The 19,289-nt window shown below is 44.5% G+C and overlaps 1 protein-coding gene across 1 annotated transcript in view; it reads left to right on the forward strand.

Moving 5' to 3' along the window:
- ighd (immunoglobulin heavy constant delta) overlaps positions 1 to 19,289 on the forward strand; it is a 111,774-nt gene that overhangs the window by 50,995 nt on the left and 41,490 nt on the right. The window contains 1 exon segment of the mRNA XM_046865729.1: positions 4,612 to 4,617. Within this exon segment, the coding sequence (XP_046721685.1) occupies positions 4,612 to 4,617 (6 nt within the window).

Here is a 19,289-nt window from a genome sequence, read left to right on the forward strand (position 1 = left end):
AACTTTGCACTTTACTGACTGACACTGTGGAGAAAGTAACTCAGGATTCATTGTGTAATGTCCGATTTACATTCCATATTCATAATCTGGTGTCTCTCATTGCTGAAATAACTGTTTTATCAGCATAAAGCTGTGGTCATGCTGCACTGTTCATTCTAGAAGAATAAAAGGATCAATTAGTATCAAATGCTGCACTTAAGTTGAGCAACATAAGGTTTTAGACATAATGACAATCAGTGACAGATAAAAAATGATTTACCATTTTAAAAACACTTTCTGAGTATGATCATGAGGCAAAAATCCTGACTGATAGATCTTTTAGAATAATTTGGAGGTCTTCTATAACAGTATACAGTAGCAGACAACTTTTATCAATGTGAGTAAATTCTTAAACTATTCTGTGGATGTATGTTCATGTGCAGGTGTTTTGAAAGCTCTTGTTTTCTACAGCTTGATGTTTAAAGATGGTTTCAACATGTGCATCTTCATATTTATACTTCATAGGCACAGACAACAGTAGCGATATAGTTGCCTGAAATCAAAAAGCAATAAGAAAATGCATATAATTCAAATATACATATGTATTTTTTGTTGTTGTTCTGCAGCAAAAGAATGTAATTTTTTTTAAATATTATATTTATTACTTTTGTATTATTTTGTATATTACTTAGTTATTAGGTTAATTTAATTCCGTGCAAATTAATTTATGAAGTAATCTGTCTCTTTTTTCTAATGTAATAACAGTAATAATTTTTTTGTTTTCACTAAATCATTGGCTCAGTCATCATAAGGGGGATGTTTTTGTAATTGAGTGTATCAATGTGTATATACTATAGCAGCTGGGGCCACAGTGGTTTATCTCATTACAAAAACCTTGTCATACATCAGTGAAACTCAAGACCTAATAAATATTAAATGGAGTTTGTACTATTTTTTTTTAATATTTGAGAACTGCTTATAATATTTCTTGAAGAAACGTAGCTTGAATTCACATCTAATATTTTATGTAGGGGTTAAGGGGACAGGGCTCTGTGCATCTTTATTTATACAGCTTTAAAATCATAAAATTATTTTTAAAAAGTTGTCCAGTTTGCAGTGGCTGCATACACAGATTGTATATTTTGTTGTCAGGTCTGGTTGCTGTTTGCATTTGAAACTATGCAGTGATTTTTGTTCATGTGCAGGAGAGTCAGATTTGTTTGATAAACTTAACGTGTAACTCCATGTATAGTTCATATGTAAAAAAAACAGTAGCTGTCAGGGGTGCAAAAGTAGTACCCAAATGCAGGACGCAGCAATAAAGCTAAACAGAAGTTTTTAATGTGAAATAATCCAGCAAGCACATAAAACAAAGTGTCCAAAAACTTACGGTCCTCAGGGTAAGATAAATGACACAAAAAAAAACACACAAAAACACGTGTCCAAAAACTTATGATCCCCTGTGAAAGGTAATCCACACAAAAGCAAGGTGTCCGAAAACTTATGGTCCCCTGTGAAAGTAATCCACAACAACCGAGCAAAAACGTATAGTCCTCCAGGGGAAGACAGTACAATCTGGCCAGACATGGACCCAGCGGACGATGTGCAGTCTCAGCTCTCCTCTTTAGTGCAGCTCACCACCTCTCATCACCAGCAGATACAGGAACTGGCAAGTGCAATTCGTGAACTAGCTCTCCAGCGCAACCCAGCCCCTGTAGCCCAGGCGTCTGTTTCGGAGAACACCACTGCTCATGCCGCCGCGTCAGCCGCCCCGGCGCCCGTCCCGCCAACAGCACCTAGGTGTGGGGTTCATCTGCCGACTCCCGAGCGATTCGCAGGACAACCAGGGGAGTGCCGTCCGTTCTTGTTGAGCTGCGAAATAACTTTTCAGCTTCAGGCTTCTTCTTTTCCAGATGAGCTCACCAAGGTGGCCTATGTGATCTCCTTGCTTTCGGGTAAGGCCAAACGGTGGGCCACGGCAGAGTGGGAACGCCATTCCTCGGTCTGTGCCTCCTATCGTGCGTTCTCTGAGGAGCTACGCAAGATCTTCGATTCAGCCACCCCCCGGCAGGACGCTGCCCGGTTGTTGTTCCAGACCATTCAAGACGGGCGATCTGTCATGGAATACGCCACGGATTTCCGCACCGCTGCGGCCGAGAGTGAGTGGGATGCCACGGCGCTTTACGACGTCTTTCTTAGGGGCTCAGCGGAGATCAAGAACGAGCTTGCGGCCAGGGATCTTCAGAGGATCTGGACTCCTGATCAGCCTGGCCACCGAATCGACCGGCGGATGAGGAATTCCGCTCGGACGGGGGGTTCCGTGGGACCTGGCAGCCCGCCTCTCCCTCTGACCCATCTCACTTCAGTACCTCGTCTAGTCTGCCTCCGCAACCCATGGAGATTGGGCGCCGCCACCTCTCCACTAGTGAAAAGGAGAGGCGTCGCTCACAGGGACTCTGCTTGTATTGTGGCAAGGCGGGACACATAGCTGCCACCTGTCCAGCAAAAGAGAGGGCTCGGCGTTGAACGTGGGGCCAACGCCGGGCCAAGGACTCCCAGCCCCCTCTAGGCTGTTGCTCAAGGTTCAAGTCGATGTCCGGGGCCGCAGTCATGAATTGGCAGTGTTTGTTGACTCCAGGGCGGACGCCGAGTTTTTGGACGAAGAGCTCGCTCGTCAACTGGGCGTCGAGTCCGAACCTCTTCCTGTACCGCTCCTGGTCCGCGCTTTTGACGGTCATATTCTCCATCGGGTCACCCACCGCACCAAGCCTCTCCTCGTTTCCATCGCTGAACAGCATCGCGAATGGTTATCGTTCCTCATCATCCCATCACCGCGAGCGCCGGCCATGTTCGGTTTCCCGTGGTTGCAGAGGCACAACCCTCGCCTGGACTGGACCAGTGGCCGGGTGTTGGAGTGGGGGATTTCGTGTCATGCCAGCTGCCTCTCCTCGGTTCCCCAGACTCCTAGTCGTTCTGGTGGGGAATCCACCTCCGACCTCGGTTCTGTCCCTGCGGAGTACCATGATTTGGGCGTCGTTTTCAGTAAAGCTAGAGCCCTGTCTTTACCGCCCCACCGTCCTTATGATTGCGGTATTGACCTGTTGCCGGGAACGGCTCCTCCCGAGCCGCCTCTACCACCTGACTGGTCCTGAAAGGGAAGCTATGGCAGACTACATCCGGGAGTCCCTCGCTTCTGGGATCATCCGCCCTTCCTCCTCCCCGGCGGGGGCAGGTTTCTTTTTTGTGGAAAAAAGAAAAAAACACGGAAGCCAACGAGACAATCTGGCAGCGCGCGTGAGAAAGCCGTGTCTATTTATGTGATGGCAAGATGGCGGCCTGGACGATTGCGGGTTCGCGCTACCCCGGAAGTGGAAGCACCGGAAGTGCCCGCGCTGCTGGCTGACAGTACCCCCCCCCCCCTCCCCCTCCCCCTCCAGGACCTGGAGACAGCCCTTCGCATCCTTTGCACTGACGACAACGCTTCCTGGGCTTCGCAACTGATATGGGCCGAATATGCCCATAACACTCTGCCGTCCTCAGCCACTGGCCTCTCCCCGTTCCAAGCCGCTTATGGCTATCACCCGCCCATCTTTTCGTCTCAGGAAATTGAGTCCTCAGTGCCCTCTGCCGGTGCCTTGGTCAGGCGCTGCCGCTGTGCCTGGAGGAAGACCCGGGTGGCTCTCCCCGCTGCAATGCCCGCTGGGCCAACCGCAGGCGCCGAGCGGCGCCCGTTTACCGCCCTGGCCAGAGGGTTTGGCTCTCTACCAAGGACCTGCCACTAAGGGTCGCATGCAGGAAGCTGGCCCCTCGTTTTATTGGACCTTTCCCTATATCCAAGGTACTCAATCCTGCGGCCGTCCGCCTCTGCCTTCCCAGAGTCTTCCGTGTCCATCCCACCTTTCATGTTTCGCGCCTCAAACCTGTCCGGGCTTGCTCCCTGGTTCCCTCCACCAGACCCCCTCCGCCCGCCCGGGTCATTCACTGTCGCCGTCTCCTGCGCTCCAGGCGCTGGGGTCGGGCTTGCAGTACCTGTGGACTGGGAGGCTACGGCCCTGAGGAGCGCTCGTGGGTCCCTGCGCCACATTTTGGATCCCGGCCTTATTTCCTGTTTCCACTGTAATAGTCCGGGCCAGCCTGGTGGGCCGTCTGGAGCCGGCCTGAGGGGGGGGGTACTGTCAGTCAGCAGCGCGGGCACTTCCGGTGCTTCCACTTCCGGGTAGCGAACCCGCAATCGTCCAGGCCGCCATCTTGCCATCACATAAATAGACACGGCTTTCTCACGCGCGCTGCCAGATTGTCTCGTTGGCTTCCGTGTTTTTTTTCTTTGAGACGTCCCTGTCCCTCGGTTTTGTTTTTCCCGTTTTTGCTTTCAGTTTCGGATCTTCCGGTTTTCGTTTTCCTCTTTGTTTTTTCCGCGATTTCGCGCCGCGCCGCCGTCGCGGCTTTGCTCTGTTTTTTTCTTTGAGACGTCCCTGTCCCTCGGTTTTGTTTTTCCGTTTTGCTTTCAGTTTCGGATCTTCCGGTTTTCGTTTTCCTCTTTGTTTTTTCCGCGATTTCGCGTGCCGCGCCGCCGTCGCGGCTTTGCTCTGTTTTTTTTACCTTTTTTCCCTGTTCTTTCCTTTTCATTCTCTCATTCCGGTCGGGTGTCTTTTGTTTTGTCTCTCTCCGTTTATGTGCGTTTTCTCGGTGGACTATTTCCCCTGGAGGACTATACGTTTTTGCTCGGTTGTTGTGGATTACTTTCACAGGGGACCATAAGTTTTCGGACACCTTGCTTTTGTGTGGATTACCTTTCACAGGGGACCATAAGTTTTCGGACACCTTGCTTTTGTGTGGATTACCTTTCACAGGGGACCATAAGTTTTCGGACACCTTGCTTTTGTGTGGATTACCTTTCACAGGGGACCATAAGTTTTCGGACACCTTGCTTTTGTGTGGATTACCTTTCACAGGGGACCATAAGTTTTCGGACACCTTGCTTTTGTGTGGATTACCTTTCACAGGGGACCATAAGTTTTCGGACACCTTGCTTTTGTGTGGATTACCTTTCACAGGGGACCATAAGTTTTCGGACACCTTGCTTTTGTGTGGATTACCTTTCACAGGGGACCATAAGTTTTCGGACACCTTGCTTTTGTGTGGATTACCTTTCACAGGGGACCATAAGTTTTCGGACACCTTGCTTTTGTGTGGATTACCTTTCACAGGGGACCATAAGTTTTCGGACACCTTGCTTTTGTGTGGATTACCTTTCACAGGGGACCATAAGTTTTCGGACACCTTGCTTTTGTGTGGATTACCTTTCCACTGGCCTCTCCCGTTCCAAGCCGCTTATGGCTATCACCCGCCCATCTTTTCGTCTCAGGAAATTGAGTCCTCAGTGCCCTCTGCCGGTGCCTTGGTCAGGCGCTGCCGCTGTGCCTGGAGGAAGACCCGGGTGGCTCTCCCCGCTGCAATGCCCGCTGGGCCAACCGCAGGCGCCGAGCGGCGCCCGTTTACCGCCCTGGCCAGAGGGTTTGGCTCTCTACCAAGGACCTGCCACTAAGGGTCGCATGCAGGAAGCTGGCCCCTCGTTTTATTGGACCTTTCCCTATATCCAAGGTACTCAATCCTGCGGCCGTCCGCCTCTGCCTTCCCAGAGTCTTCCGTGTCCATCCCACCTTTCATGTTTCGCGCCTCAAACCTGTCCGGGCTTGCTCCCTGGTTCCCTCCACCAGACCCCCTCCGCCCGCCCGGGTCATTCACTGTGCGCCGTCTCCTGCGCTCCAGGCGCTGGGGTCGGGGCTTGCAGTACCTTGTGGACTGGGAGGGCTACGGCCCTGAGGAGCGCTCGTGGGTCCCTGCGCACCACATTTTGGATCCCGGCCTTATTTCCTGTTTCCACTGTAATAGTCCGGGCCAGCCTGGTGGGCCGTCTGGAGCCGGCCTGAGGGGGGGGGTACTGTCAGTCAGCAGCGCGGGCACTTCCGGTGCTTCCACTTCCGGGTAGCGCGAACCCGCAATCGTCCAGGCCGCCATCTTGCCATCACATAAATAGACACGGCTTTCTCACGCGCGCTGCCAGATTGTCTCGTTGGCTTCCGTGTTTTTTTTCTTTGAGACGTCCCTGTCCCTCGGTTTTGTTTTTCCCGTTTTTGCTTTCAGTTTCGGATCTTCCGGTTTTCGTTTTCCTCTTTGTTTTTTCCGCGATTTCGCGCCGCGCCGCCGTCGCGGCTTTGCTCTGTTTTTTTTCTTTTTTTTCCCTGTTCTTTCCTTTTCATTCTCTCATTCCGGTCGGGTGTCTTTTGTTTTGTCTCTCTCCGTTTATGTGCGTTTTCTCGGTGGACTATTTCCCCTGGAGGACTATACGTTTTTGCTCGGTTGTTGTGGATTACTTTCACAGGGGACCATAAGTTTTCGGACACCTTGCTTTTGTGTGGATTACCTTTCACAGGGGATCATAAGTTTTTGGACACGTGTTTTTGTGTGGTTTTTTTTTTGTGTCATTTATCTTACCCTGAGGATATCTTACCCTGAGGACCGTAAGTTTTTGGACACTTTGTTTTATGTGCTTGCTGGATTATTTCACATTAAAAACTTCTGTTTAGCTTTATTGCTGCGTCCTGCATTTGGGTCCTACTTTTGCACCCCTGACAGTAGCAATATAGTTACTGAAACGCAGCAATAAAAATAAAAGCATATAATTTGCAAAATACAGTTGATTGTTTTTGCTTTGGAGCAAAGTTTTTTATTTTGCTTAAAGATTATATTTATTACTTTTTAGTTTTTTTTATTTTGTAAATTTAGTTAATGTAAAATAATCTGGCTCATTCTCTTGATCTGTAATAATTATTTAACTTAATAATTATTTGTGGTGAATAAATCAGTGGCTCAGTCAGTATAAGGGAGTTGTTTTTGTAACTGAGTGTATCAGTGTGTAACGCTTACTCTGGCAATGCCCACAGTGGTTTTTCCCATTACGAAAACCTGTAGCTGAAACTGAAGACTAAGTACATTTTAAATGAAGCAAGTTTGAACTCAGAATTGTTGTGTTTGAGAAAGGCTTCTTACATTTCAAATAGCAAAATGTAGTTTGAGTTTACATTTGATTTCTTAAAAAAAAAAATATATCAATAAGGTTTGTCCATGTTGAGCTGATCAGGGGGTCAGTTTCTGCACAAACAACAAATAGGCTTAAATCAGGTTATTAATAAAAACTTGAGGGTTTGAGGGTCAGGGCTCTGTGCAGACCGTATTTAAAACTGATTTGACCATCACACAATTCCAGTTACAGTTTTACTGTTTACTGAATTCAATATCTGTGATTTTACCCAAGAAAAAACATAGACGTTCAACTTTACTGACTGACACTGTGGAGAAAGTAACTCAGGATTCATTGTGTAATGTCCGATTTACATTCCATATTCATAATCTGGTGTCTCTCATTGCTGAAATAACTGTTTTATCAGCATAAAGCTGTGGTCATGTTACACTGTTCATTCTAGAAGAATAAAAGGATCAATTAGTATCAAATGCTGCACTTAAGTTGAGCAACAAGTTAAGCTTTTAGACAAAATGACAATCAGTGACCGATAAAAAATGATTTACCATTTTAAAAACACTTTCTGAGTATGATCATGAGGCCCAAATCCTGACTGTTAGATCTTTTAGAATATTATGGAGGTCTTCTATAACAGTATACAGTAGCAGACAACTTTTATCAATGTGAGTAAATTCTTAAACTATTCTGTGGATGTATGTTCATGTGCAGGTGTTTTGAAAGCTCTTGTTTTCTACAGCTTGATGTTTGATGATGGTTTCAACATGTGCATCTTCATATTTATACTTCATAGGCACAGACAATAGTAGCGATATAGTTGCCTGGAATCAAAAAGCAATAAGAAAATGCATATAATTCAAATATACATATGTATTTTTTGTTGTTGTTGTTCTGGATCAAAAGAATGTAATTTTTCTTAAATATTATATTTATTACTTTTGTATTATTTTGTATATTGCTTAGTTATTAGGTTAATTTAATTCCATGCAAATTAATTTATTAAATAATCTGTCTGTAATAATTTTTTTGTTTTCACTAAATCATTGGCTCAGTCATCATAAGGGGGATGTTTTTGTAATTGAGTGTATCAATGTGTATATTCGGGTAGCAGCTGGAGCCACAGTGGTTTATCTCATTACAAAAACCTTGTCATACATCAGTGAAACTCAAGACCTAATAAATATTAAATGGAGTTTGTACTCTTGATTTTCAGTATTTGGGAACTGCTTATAATATTTCTTGAAGAAACGTAGCATGAATTCACATCTGATATGTTATATAGGGGTTGAGGGTCAGGGCTCTGTGCAGAACACTTAAGTTCTTATCACTAACATTCCACTTTTAAGATCTGATCACCACATATGATTCCAATTACAGTTTTATTATTTACTGAACTCCATATCTGTACTTTTACCCAAGAGTAAACAATGATTTTTAACCTTATATTCGAAGACTGTAGAGGAAGTAATTCAGGGTCATCTGTATAATATGGTGTCACTCTGCTGAAACAGCAGGTTTTCCTCAGCATAAAGCTGTGGTCACACTATACTTCTCATTCCACTTATTTCCATTCGAAACATGGAAATTTTAAACCCTTACTTTCAAATATGTATCAAAACAAGTAATTGATAGACATCACGTGGTGACCGCTACAGGAAATACAATATGATGAAACACTGATTGCACAGCATCTTGTTTTATACAGCTTTAAAATCATAAAATTATTTTTAAAAGTTGTCCAGTTTGCAGTGGCTGCATACACAGATTGTATATTTTATTGTTGTTGTCATGTCTGGTTGCTGTCCATATTTAAACTGTGTGTTGATTTTTGTTTGTGCAGGAGAGTCAGATTTTTTTGAAAACTTGTGTTTTCTTGTTGTTTGACAAAGTTTTTAACATGTGTAATTATTTAACTTAATAATTATTAGTGGTGAATAAATCAGTGGCTCAGTCAGTATAAGGGAGTTGTTTTTGTAACTGAGTGTATCAGTGTGTAACCCATACAGCTACGCCCACAGTGGTTTTTCCCATTACAAAAACCTGTAGCTGAAACTGAAGACTAAGTACATTTCAAATGAAGCAAGATTGTACTCTGAAGTGTTGTGTATGAGAACTGCTTCTTACATTTCAAATAGCAAAATATAGTTTGAGTTTACATTTGATTTCTAAAAAAAAAAAAAGTATCAATAAGGTTTGTCCATGTTGAGCTGATCAGGGGGTCAGTTGCTGCAGAAACAACAAAGAGGCTTAAATCAGGTTATTAATAATAACTTGAGGTTTTGAATTTCAGGGCTCTGTGCAACCGTATTTAAAACTGATCTGACCATCACACAATTCCAGTTACAGTTGTATTGTTTACTGAATTCTATATCTGTGATTTTACCCCAAAAAAAACATATGTTCAACCAGTGTTGTGCTAGTTACTAAAAAATAGTAACTAGTTACAGTTACTCTTTACTTCATTTAAAAAGTAACTGAATATATCACAAGGATTTCTGAAATAAATAACAAAACAAGCTGGATAATATATTTAGAATCAAAAACTAAAGTTGCTTCTGCATCATAAAAGCTGTTGTGTTGAGCTTTTAAACATGTTCCTTTCACAGCTCAAGTATGAAAACTATCAACAATGTAGAACAGAACACCGGGTTAGCTTCAAGCTTCTAGCTTCGTCGAGGCATGGAGTTTCTGGGGGTGTTGCTTTCGCAGTAGATACGACCTTCGAACCAGAAAGACACAGCTTACATTTGACTAAAAAAATTTTTGTAATTATACTCAACTAAAGTGAAATAATGAGCATATTTCCACTTTGAGAAACTCGTCTTGCTCTCGCCTCGACTCGCCATTACTGCCGCACAGACCTGAATAAACGGAGACACGCCCACAGTGCGTCTTCTTCGTGTATACAGTGGTTCATCCACCAAACCTACAATGCGTCTCTGCTATAAACAGGTCAGACTGTAGTCTACACTTCAGCCCGAATTCATTTATTTAAAAAAGTAACGGGTAACGCACCATACGGTAACGGTAACGGAGTTACTTTATTTTTAAAAGTAACGCGTCACAGTATTAGTTACTGTCAAAAGTAACTTTGTTACAATAACGCATTACTAGTAACGCATTACTGCCCAACACTGTGTTCAACTTTACACTTTACTGACTGAGACTGTGGAGAAAGTAACTCAGGATTCATTGTGTAATGTCCGATTTACATTCCATATTCATAATCTGGTGTCTCTCATTGCTGAAATAACTGTTTTATCAGCATAAAGCTGTGGTCACATTACACTGTTCATTCTAGAAGAATAAAAGGATCAATTAGTATCAAATGCTGCACTTAAGTTGAGCAACATAAGCTTTTAGACATAATGACAATCAGTGACCGATAAAAAATGATTTACCATTTTAAAAACACTTTCTGAGTATGATCATGAGGCCCAAATCCTGACTGATAGATCTTTTAGAATATTATGGAGGTCTTCTATAACAGTATACAGTAGCAGACAACTTTTATGAATGTGAGTAAATTCTTAAACTATTCTGTGGATGTATGTTCATGTGCAGGTGTTTTGAAAGCTCTTGTTTTCTACAGCTTGATGTTTGAAGATGGTTTCAACATGTGCATCTTCATATTTATACTTCATAGGCACAGACAATAGTAGCGATATAGTTGCCTGAAATCAAAAAGCAATAAGAAAATGCATATAATTCAAATATACATATGTTTTTTTTGTTGTTGTTCTGCAGCAAAAGAATGTAATTTTTCTTGAATATTATATTTATTACTTTTGTATTATTTTGTATCTTACTTATTTACTAAGTTAATTTAATTCCGTGCAAATTAATTCATGAAGTAATCTGTCTCTTTTTTTTTTATGTAATACAGTAATAATTTTTGTTTTCACTAAATCATTGGCTCAGTCATCATAAGGGGGATGTTTTTGTAATTGAGTGTATCAATGTGTATATACTATAGCAGCTGGAGCCACAGTGGTTTATCTCATTACAAAAACCTTGTCATACATCAGTGAAACTCAAGACCAAATAAATATTAAATGGAGTTTGTACTCTTTATTTTCAGTATTTGAGAACTGCTTATAATATTTCTTGAAGAAACGTAGCTTGAATTCACATCTGATATTTTATATAGGGGTTGAGGGTCAGGGCTCTGTGCAGAACACTTAAGATCTTATCACTAACATTCCACTTTTAAGATCTGATGACCACATATGATTCCAATTCCAATTTTATTATTTACTGAAGTCCATATCTGTGCTTTTACAGAAGAGGAAAAAAAAGATTTTCAACTTTATATTTGAAGACTTAGACTGTAGAGGAAGTAACTCAGGGTCTACTGTAATCTCCTTTTCACATATTTATAATATGCTATCACTCATTGCTGAAACAGCAGGTTTTCCTCAGCATAAAGCTGTGGTCACACTACACTTTTCATTCCACTGATTTCCATTCAACACATGGGAAGTTTAAACCCTTACTTTCGAATATGTATCAAAACAAGTAATCGATAGACATCACGTGGTGACCTCTACAGGAAATACAATGTGATGAAACACTGATTGCACAGCATCTTGTTTTACACAGCTTCAAAATAATAGAAAAATTATATTTAAAAATGTGTCCAGTTAGCGGTGTCTGCATACACAGATTGTATATTTTAATGTTGTTGTCGTGTCTGGTTGGTGTCCGTATTTAAAACTGTTTAGCGATTTTTGATCATGTGCAAGAGAGTCAGATTTTTTGGAAAACTTGTGTTTTCTTGGTGTTTGACAAAGTTTTTAACATGTGTAACGTCTCTAGGTTACGACCGTAACCCTAGTTCCCCGAGGGAACGAGACGCTGCGTCGAAACGCTATGGGAACGCCCCTGCGTGACCGCTCTGAACCACGTGTGTAATCTGACCAATAGGCGTTTGGGCGTGGCGTCATCAGCGGGCGGCGTCGGCGTAAACAGGAAGCTACAAATGGCTGCGAGATGGACCAGACGCTAGCTCCTGCGAGAGAAGGTAAGCGCCGCAGGGATGCAGGAAGTGTGGCACGGAGACGCAGCGTCTCGTTCCCTCGGGGAACTAGGGTTACGGTCGTAACCTAGAGACGTTCCCCTTCAGGAACTCGAGCTGCGTCGAAACGCTATGGGAACGAGTGTCCAATCACGCCACACTGACCAGACCCTGCCTAGAGAGTGAGGGCCTCGGCACCAGCACGCAAAACAGAGGAGCCCGGGTGGCTCTGAGGTCAGGTCGTAGAACCTGGCGAAGGTCAGCGGGGTGGACCAACCCGCCGCGTCACAGATGTCCTGGAGTGGGACCCCAGCAGACCAGGCCGTAGAGGCCGCCACACTCCGGGTGGAGTGAGCTCGAACCCCAAGCGGTGCGGGGAGGCCAGAGGACTCGTGAGCCGACACAATCGCATCCACAACCCATCTGCTCAATGTCTGCTTATTGGCGGAAACCTTTCTTATTAGGGCCATAGCAGACAAGCAGCTGCTCCGACTTCCTCCAAGGACTCGTCCTGCGGAGGTAAGTATCCAGTGCTCGCACCGGACACAGTCGGTGCTGTCGCTCCTGGTCGGGGGCAGTAAACGGAGGAGGGCAGAATGCCTGCAACACGACAGGGCGTGAGGGGGCCGTAGGCACCTTAGGCACGTACCCAGGTTTCGGGTAGAGAAACACCTTGGCCATGCCAGGGGCAAACTCCAGGCGAGACGGGGCCATGGACAGAGCCTGCAGATCCCCAATCCTCTTCAGGAGGAAATCGCCAACAGAAAGGTGGTCTTAACCGACAGAAACCTAAGGGCCACATCGGCCAACGGCTCGAAGGGGGGCTCAGAAAGAGCCGCCAGCACAACAGCCAGATCCCAGACAGGCACTCTGGGTCGCGTCCCGGGCCGCAGCCTCCGGGTGCCACGGAGGAAACGTGTTACCAGTGGGTGTCTACCCAGCGACTGCCCCGCAGGCGGGGAGCTATATGCCGCGATGGCCGACACGTAAACCTTCCCGCACCCTCCTGACGGCCGTAAGGATGACTTCGACCCGAGCAGGCGACAACTGTGCCTGCATCCTGGCCGCGTCCCATACCACGCCCAAAAAGGTGGTTCTCTGTGCAGGAGAAAGCACGCCCTTCCTGGCGTTAGCGAAACCCAAGCACCTTCATGCAGGAGAGGCGACATCTCGATGCCGAACCGCCTGGTGCTCGAGGAGCCACGATCAACCAATCGTCGATGTAATTCACAATGCGGATGCCCTGAAGCCGCAGCGGGGCCAGTGCAGCATCGACGCACAACGTGAAGGTGCGGGGAGAGAGTGCCAGACCGAACGGGAGGACCCGATATTGGTATGCTACGCCCGAAAGCAAACCTCAGGAACCTCCTGTGTGCAGGAAGGATGGAGATGTGAAAGCACGTCCTTCAGATCTACAGTGACGAACCAGTCCCCGGACCTGATAAGCGTCACGACCCCCTTGAGGGTGAGCATCCTGAACCTGAGTCTCCTGAGAGAGCGGTTCAAGGCGAAGATCCAGAATGGGACGCAACCCCCCATCCTTCTTCGGAACAACGAAGTACGGGCTGTAGAAGCCTGACTCTCGAACCGAGGGGGGAACCACCTCGATGGCCCCTTTCCCCAGGAGCGTGCGCACTTCCTGTTCAGGACCAGAGCCTGCTCGGGACCCACCAGGGTGGGACACACCCGTTGAAAGCAGGGGAGGAGAGGACGCGAACTGCAGGCGTAACCCCTTCTACGGTCCGCAGGACCCACTGGGAGACTCCTGGCAGCACCTCCCAAGCTGCCAGAAAGTTCCTCAGGGAACCAGCCTCGGGACTGGCCTCTGACCCACTCAGAGCAGCTGGGCGGGGCCCTGCAGCTGAAGACACCTCGAAGAGGCGGCGGGCTCCCCATCCGTGCGAGACTTTGGGTGGAGGAGGCACCCGCTGGAGGGCGGCCGCTCTGAAGCACATCCTGTGGCAGAGTCCACGGCCCGACCTCCTGGTGGTGCGGGGAGGGGCGGGCACCGTGGCGTGAGGCGAACTCCGCCCCTCGACCGAAAATCGTCAGGATTTCCATTACCACGGCCCGTTTGCTGGAGCCGAGGTGACCCTCAGGTCAGCCCGCTCCTTCTTGGGCCCAGAGCGACGCCTGGGACCCTTAGGACCCGCCCGCGGAGACCGGGTGGCGACGCTCTGTATCTGAGCTTCGCGGTGCCCGGAAGGACCAGGCTGGGGCTGCCGCCGACCAGCCCCACGTGACCGGCGAGGAGGTACTGCTGAAACGCCGCCGACTGCTTCTTAGACTCCTGAAACCTGTTCACGACCGCCGTCCGCGTCACCAAACAGACCAGGAGGAGCCATCGGTGCGTTCAAGAGCACAGCTCGATCCTTGTCCGGGAGGTCGGACAGGGTGAGCCACAGATGCCGCTCCGTGGCTACCAGGGCCGCCATGGACCGACCAACGGCCCGCGCCGTGTGCTTCGTGGCCCGAAGGGTTAGGTCGGCAGCGCGACGTAACTCCTTAATGTCGGTGGCCCCGGAGCTAAGTCCTCATCAAGTCACGCAGCAGGTCAGCCTGGTATGCCTGCAACACACCCATGGTGTGGAGACATCCCGCAGCCTGACCGCTGCGCGTAAGCCTTCCCCACTAAAGCCGATGTAGCACGTGGCGGTTTAGTAGGGAACACCGAGCCTTTAGCGACGATGCCACGCTAGGAGAGGTAGCTAGCTAGCGTCTCTTCGACACGCGGCATCGCCCATAACCGCCGCCTTAGCCCCAACCACATTCGCGCCGTCGAGGGTGGTGTGGCGAAGCACGCGCTGAGTATGGGGTTTCCCAAGAACTGGACACCTCGGCGTGCAGATCAGGAAAAAACGGCAGGCCCCGGCGCCGAGGAAGCGACACAGGACGCAGAAAACGCTCATCCAGCTTACTGGGTGCGCGCTGTCTCTGCTGCTCCACCGGCCAAGCTAGATCCAGCTTAGCAACGGCTCGTGTCACGACCTCGAGGAGCTCCTCGTACAGCACAGGCTGAGAGGGCTCCACGGGCTCGCTAGCATCCATCAGCTCACCCTCCTCGGAGAGAGAGACATGTAATGCCGCGCTGCTCGTACCGGGAGAAGAAGCAGCCATCGGGCCTGCTTCCCCAATAGAGCCGAAGCTAAATTCAGCCGGCGAAGCTGAAGCGGACTCATCCGACTCCAACTCGGCCGCTAAATCGGCCTCACGAGCCTGACGGCGCCGGCGCCGCTTTGCCTCGGCGAGAGCGGGACCGGAGCCGCGAGGGAGAGAGCTCCTCTCAAAGAGCGCTCTCCGGGAGCGAAGCGTGCGCATAGCCATGCGGCTACAATGAGAGCAATCGACTCCCTCGAGAGCCGATTGTGCATGCTCCACTCCTAGGCAAACAACGCACCGATCATGCGAATCCTTACCGGTAATAAAACGCGGACACGGATGCACGCACTTACGGAAACCCTGTCTGCCAGCCATCACTCGACCAGAAAAACACAGTGAAACAGCGCTTACCTGAACGAGCAGAAAGCTAGCGTCTGGTCCATCTCGCAGCCATTTGTAGCTTCCTGTTTACGCGACGTCGCCCGCTGATGACGTCACGTTCCAAACGCCTATTGGTCAGATTACACACGTGGTTCAGAGCGCGGTCACGCAGGGGCGTTCCCATAGCGTTTCGACGCAGCTCGAGTTCCTGAAGGGGAACTCCATATATATACTTCATATGTGAAGAAATTGTAGCACTATAGTTACTGAAATGGAGCATTAAAAAAATGCATATAATTTGCAAAATACAGTTGATTGTTTTTGCTTTAAAGCTAAAAATTTTTTATTTTTCTTAAACATTATATTTATTACTTTTTAGTTTTTTTATTTTGTAAATTTAGTTAATGTAAAATAATTTGGCTCATTCTCTTGATCTGTAAAAATTATTGAACTTAATAATTATTTGTGGTGAATAAATCGGTGGCTCAGTCAGTATAAGGGAGTTGTTTTTGTAACTGAGTGTATCAGTGTGTAACCAATACGGCTCTGGCCACAGTGGTTTTTCCCATTACAAAAACCTGTAGCTGAAACTAAAGACCGAATAAATATCAAATGAAGCAAGTTTGATCTCTGAACTGTTGTGTTTGAGAACTGCTTCTTACATTTCAAAGAGAAACATGTAGTTTGAGTTTACATTTGATCATTTTTTTAAAGAAAAAAGTATCAATAAGGTTTGTCCATATTGAGCGGATCAGGGGGTCAGTTGCTTTAGAAAAAAAAAAAAAGAAAAAAGAGGCTTAAAGGAGGATACTAATAATAAGTTGAGGGTTTGAGGGTCAGGGCTCTGTGCAAACCGTATTTAAAATTGATCTGACCATCACACAATTCCAGTTACAGTTTTACTGTTTACTGAATTCCATATCTGTGATTTTACCCAAGACAAAACATAGATGTTCAACTTTACACTTTACTGACTGAGACTGTGGAGAAAGTAACTCAGGATTCATTGTGTAATGTCCAATTTACACTCCATATTCATAATCTGGTGTCTCTCATTGCTGAAATAACTGTTTTATCAGCATAAAGCTGTGGTCATGCTACACTGTTCATTCTAGAAGAATTAAAGGATCAATTAGTATCAAATGCTGCACTTAAGTTAAGCAACATAAGCTTTTAGACATTTCTACAGCTTGATGTTTGATGATGGTTTCAACATGTGCATCTTCATATTTATACTTCATAGGCACAGACAATAGTAGCGATATAGTTGCCTGAAATCAAAAAGCAATAAGAAAATGCATATAATTCAAATATACATATGTATTTTTTGTTGTTGTTCTGCAGCAAAAGAATGTAATTTTTTTAAAATATTATATTTATTACGTTTGTATTATTTTGTATATTACTTAGTTATTAGGTTAATTTAATTCCGTGCAAATTAATTTATGAAGTAATCTGTCTCTTTTTTCTAATGTAATAACAGTAATAATTTTTTTGTTTTCACTAAATCATTGGCTCAGTCATCATAAGGGGGATGTTTTTGTAATTGAGTGTATCAATGTGCTATATAGTAGCAGCTGGAGCCACCGTGGTTTATCTCATTACAAAAACCTTGTCATACATCAGTGAAACTCAAGACCTAATAAATATTAAATGGAGTTTGTACTATTTATTTTCAATATTTGAGAACTGCTTATAATATTTCTTGAAGAAACGTAGCTTGAATTCACATCTAATATTTTATGTAGGGGTTAAGGGGACAGGGCTCTGTGCATCTTTATTTATACAGCTTTAAAATCATAAAATTATTTTTAAAAAGTTGTCCAGTTTGCAGTGGCTGCATACACAGATTGTATATTTTGTTGTCATATCTGGTTGCTGTTCGCATTTGAAACTATGCAGTGATTTTTGTTCATGTGCAGGAGAGTCAGATTTGTTTGATAAACTTAACATGTGTAACTCCATGTATAGTTCATATGTAAAAAAAACTGTAGCAATATAGTTACTGAAACGCAGCAATAAAAAATGCATATAATTTGCAAAATACAGTTGATTGTTTTTGCTTTGGAGCAAAGTTTTTTATTTTGCTTAAAGATTATATTTATTACTTTTTAGTTTTTTTATTTTGTAAATTTAGTTAATGTAAAATAATCTGGCTCATTCTCTTGATCTGTAATAATTATTTAACTTAATAATTATTTGTGGTGAATAAATCAGGGGCTCAGTCAGTATAAGGGAGTTGTTTTTGTAACTGAGTGTATCAGTGTGTAACGCTTACTCTGGCAATGCCCACAGTGGTTTTTCCCATTACAAAAACCTGTAGCTGAAACTGAAGACTATGTACATTTCAAATGAAGCAAGATTGAACTCAGAATTGTTGTGTTTGAGAAAGGCTTCTTACATTTCAAATAGCAAAATGTAGTTTGAGTTTACATTTGATTTCTTAAAAAAAAAATGTATCAATAAGGTTTGTCCATGTTGAGCTGATCAGGGGGTCAGTTTCTGCACAAACAACAAAGAGGCTTAAATCAGGTTATTAATAATAAGTTGAGGGTTTGAGGGTCAGGGCTCTGTGCAAATCGTATTTAAAACTGATTTGACCATCACACAATTCCAGTTACAGTTTTACTGTTTACTGAATTCAATATCTGTGATTTTACCCAAGAAAAAACATAGACGTTCAACTTTACTGACTGAGACTGTGGAGAAAGTAACTCAGGATTCATTGTGTAATGTCCGATTTACACTCCATATTCATAATCTGGTGTCTCTCATTGCTGAAATAACTGTTTTATCAGCATAAAGCTGTGGTCATGCTACACTGTTCATTCTAGAAGAATTAAAGGATCAATTAGTATCAAATGCTGCACTTAAGTTAAGCAACATAAGCTTTTAGACATAGTGACAATCAGTGACCGATAAAAAATGATTTACCATTTTAAAAACACTTTCTGAGTAAGATCATGAGGCCCAAATCCTGACTGATAGATCTTTTAGAATAATATGGAGGTCTTCTATAACAGTATACAGTAGCAGACAACATTTATCAATGTGAGTAAATTCTTAAACTATTCTGTGGATGTATGTTCATGTGCAGGTGTTTTGAAAGCTCTTGTTTTCTACAGCTTGATGTTTGATGATGGTTTCAACATGTGCATCTTCATATTTATACTTCATAGGCACAGACAATAGTAGCGATATAGTTGCCTGGAATCAAAAAGCAATAAGAAAATGCATATAATTCAAATATACATATGTATTTTTTGTTGTTGTTGTTCTGGATCAAAAGAATGTAATTTTTCTTAAAAATTATATTTATTACTTTTGTATTATTTTGTATATTGCTTAGTTATTAGGTTAATTTAATTCCATGCAAATTAATTTATTAAATAATCTGTCTCTTACTTTTGACTGTAATAATTTTTTTGTTTTCACTAAATCATTGGCTCGGTCATCATAAGGGGGATGTTTTTGTAATTGAGTGTATCAATGTGTATATACTATAGCAGCTGGAGCCACAGTGGTTTATCTCATTACAAAAACCTTGTCATACATCAGTGAAACTCAAGAGCTAATAAATATAAAATGGAGTTTGTACTCTTGATTTTCAGTATTTGGGAACTGCTTATAATATTTCTTGAAGAAACGTAGCTTGAATTCAGATCTGATATGTTATATAGGGTTTGAGGGTCAGGGCTCTGTGCAGAACACGTAAGTTCTTATCACTAACATTCCACTTTTAAGATCTGATCACCACATATGATTCCAATTACA

This window comes from Silurus meridionalis, chromosome 14, assembly GCF_014805685.1.
Source record: "Silurus meridionalis isolate SWU-2019-XX chromosome 14, ASM1480568v1, whole genome shotgun sequence".
Classification (NCBI taxonomy): domain Eukaryota; kingdom Metazoa; phylum Chordata; class Actinopteri; order Siluriformes; family Siluridae; genus Silurus; species Silurus meridionalis.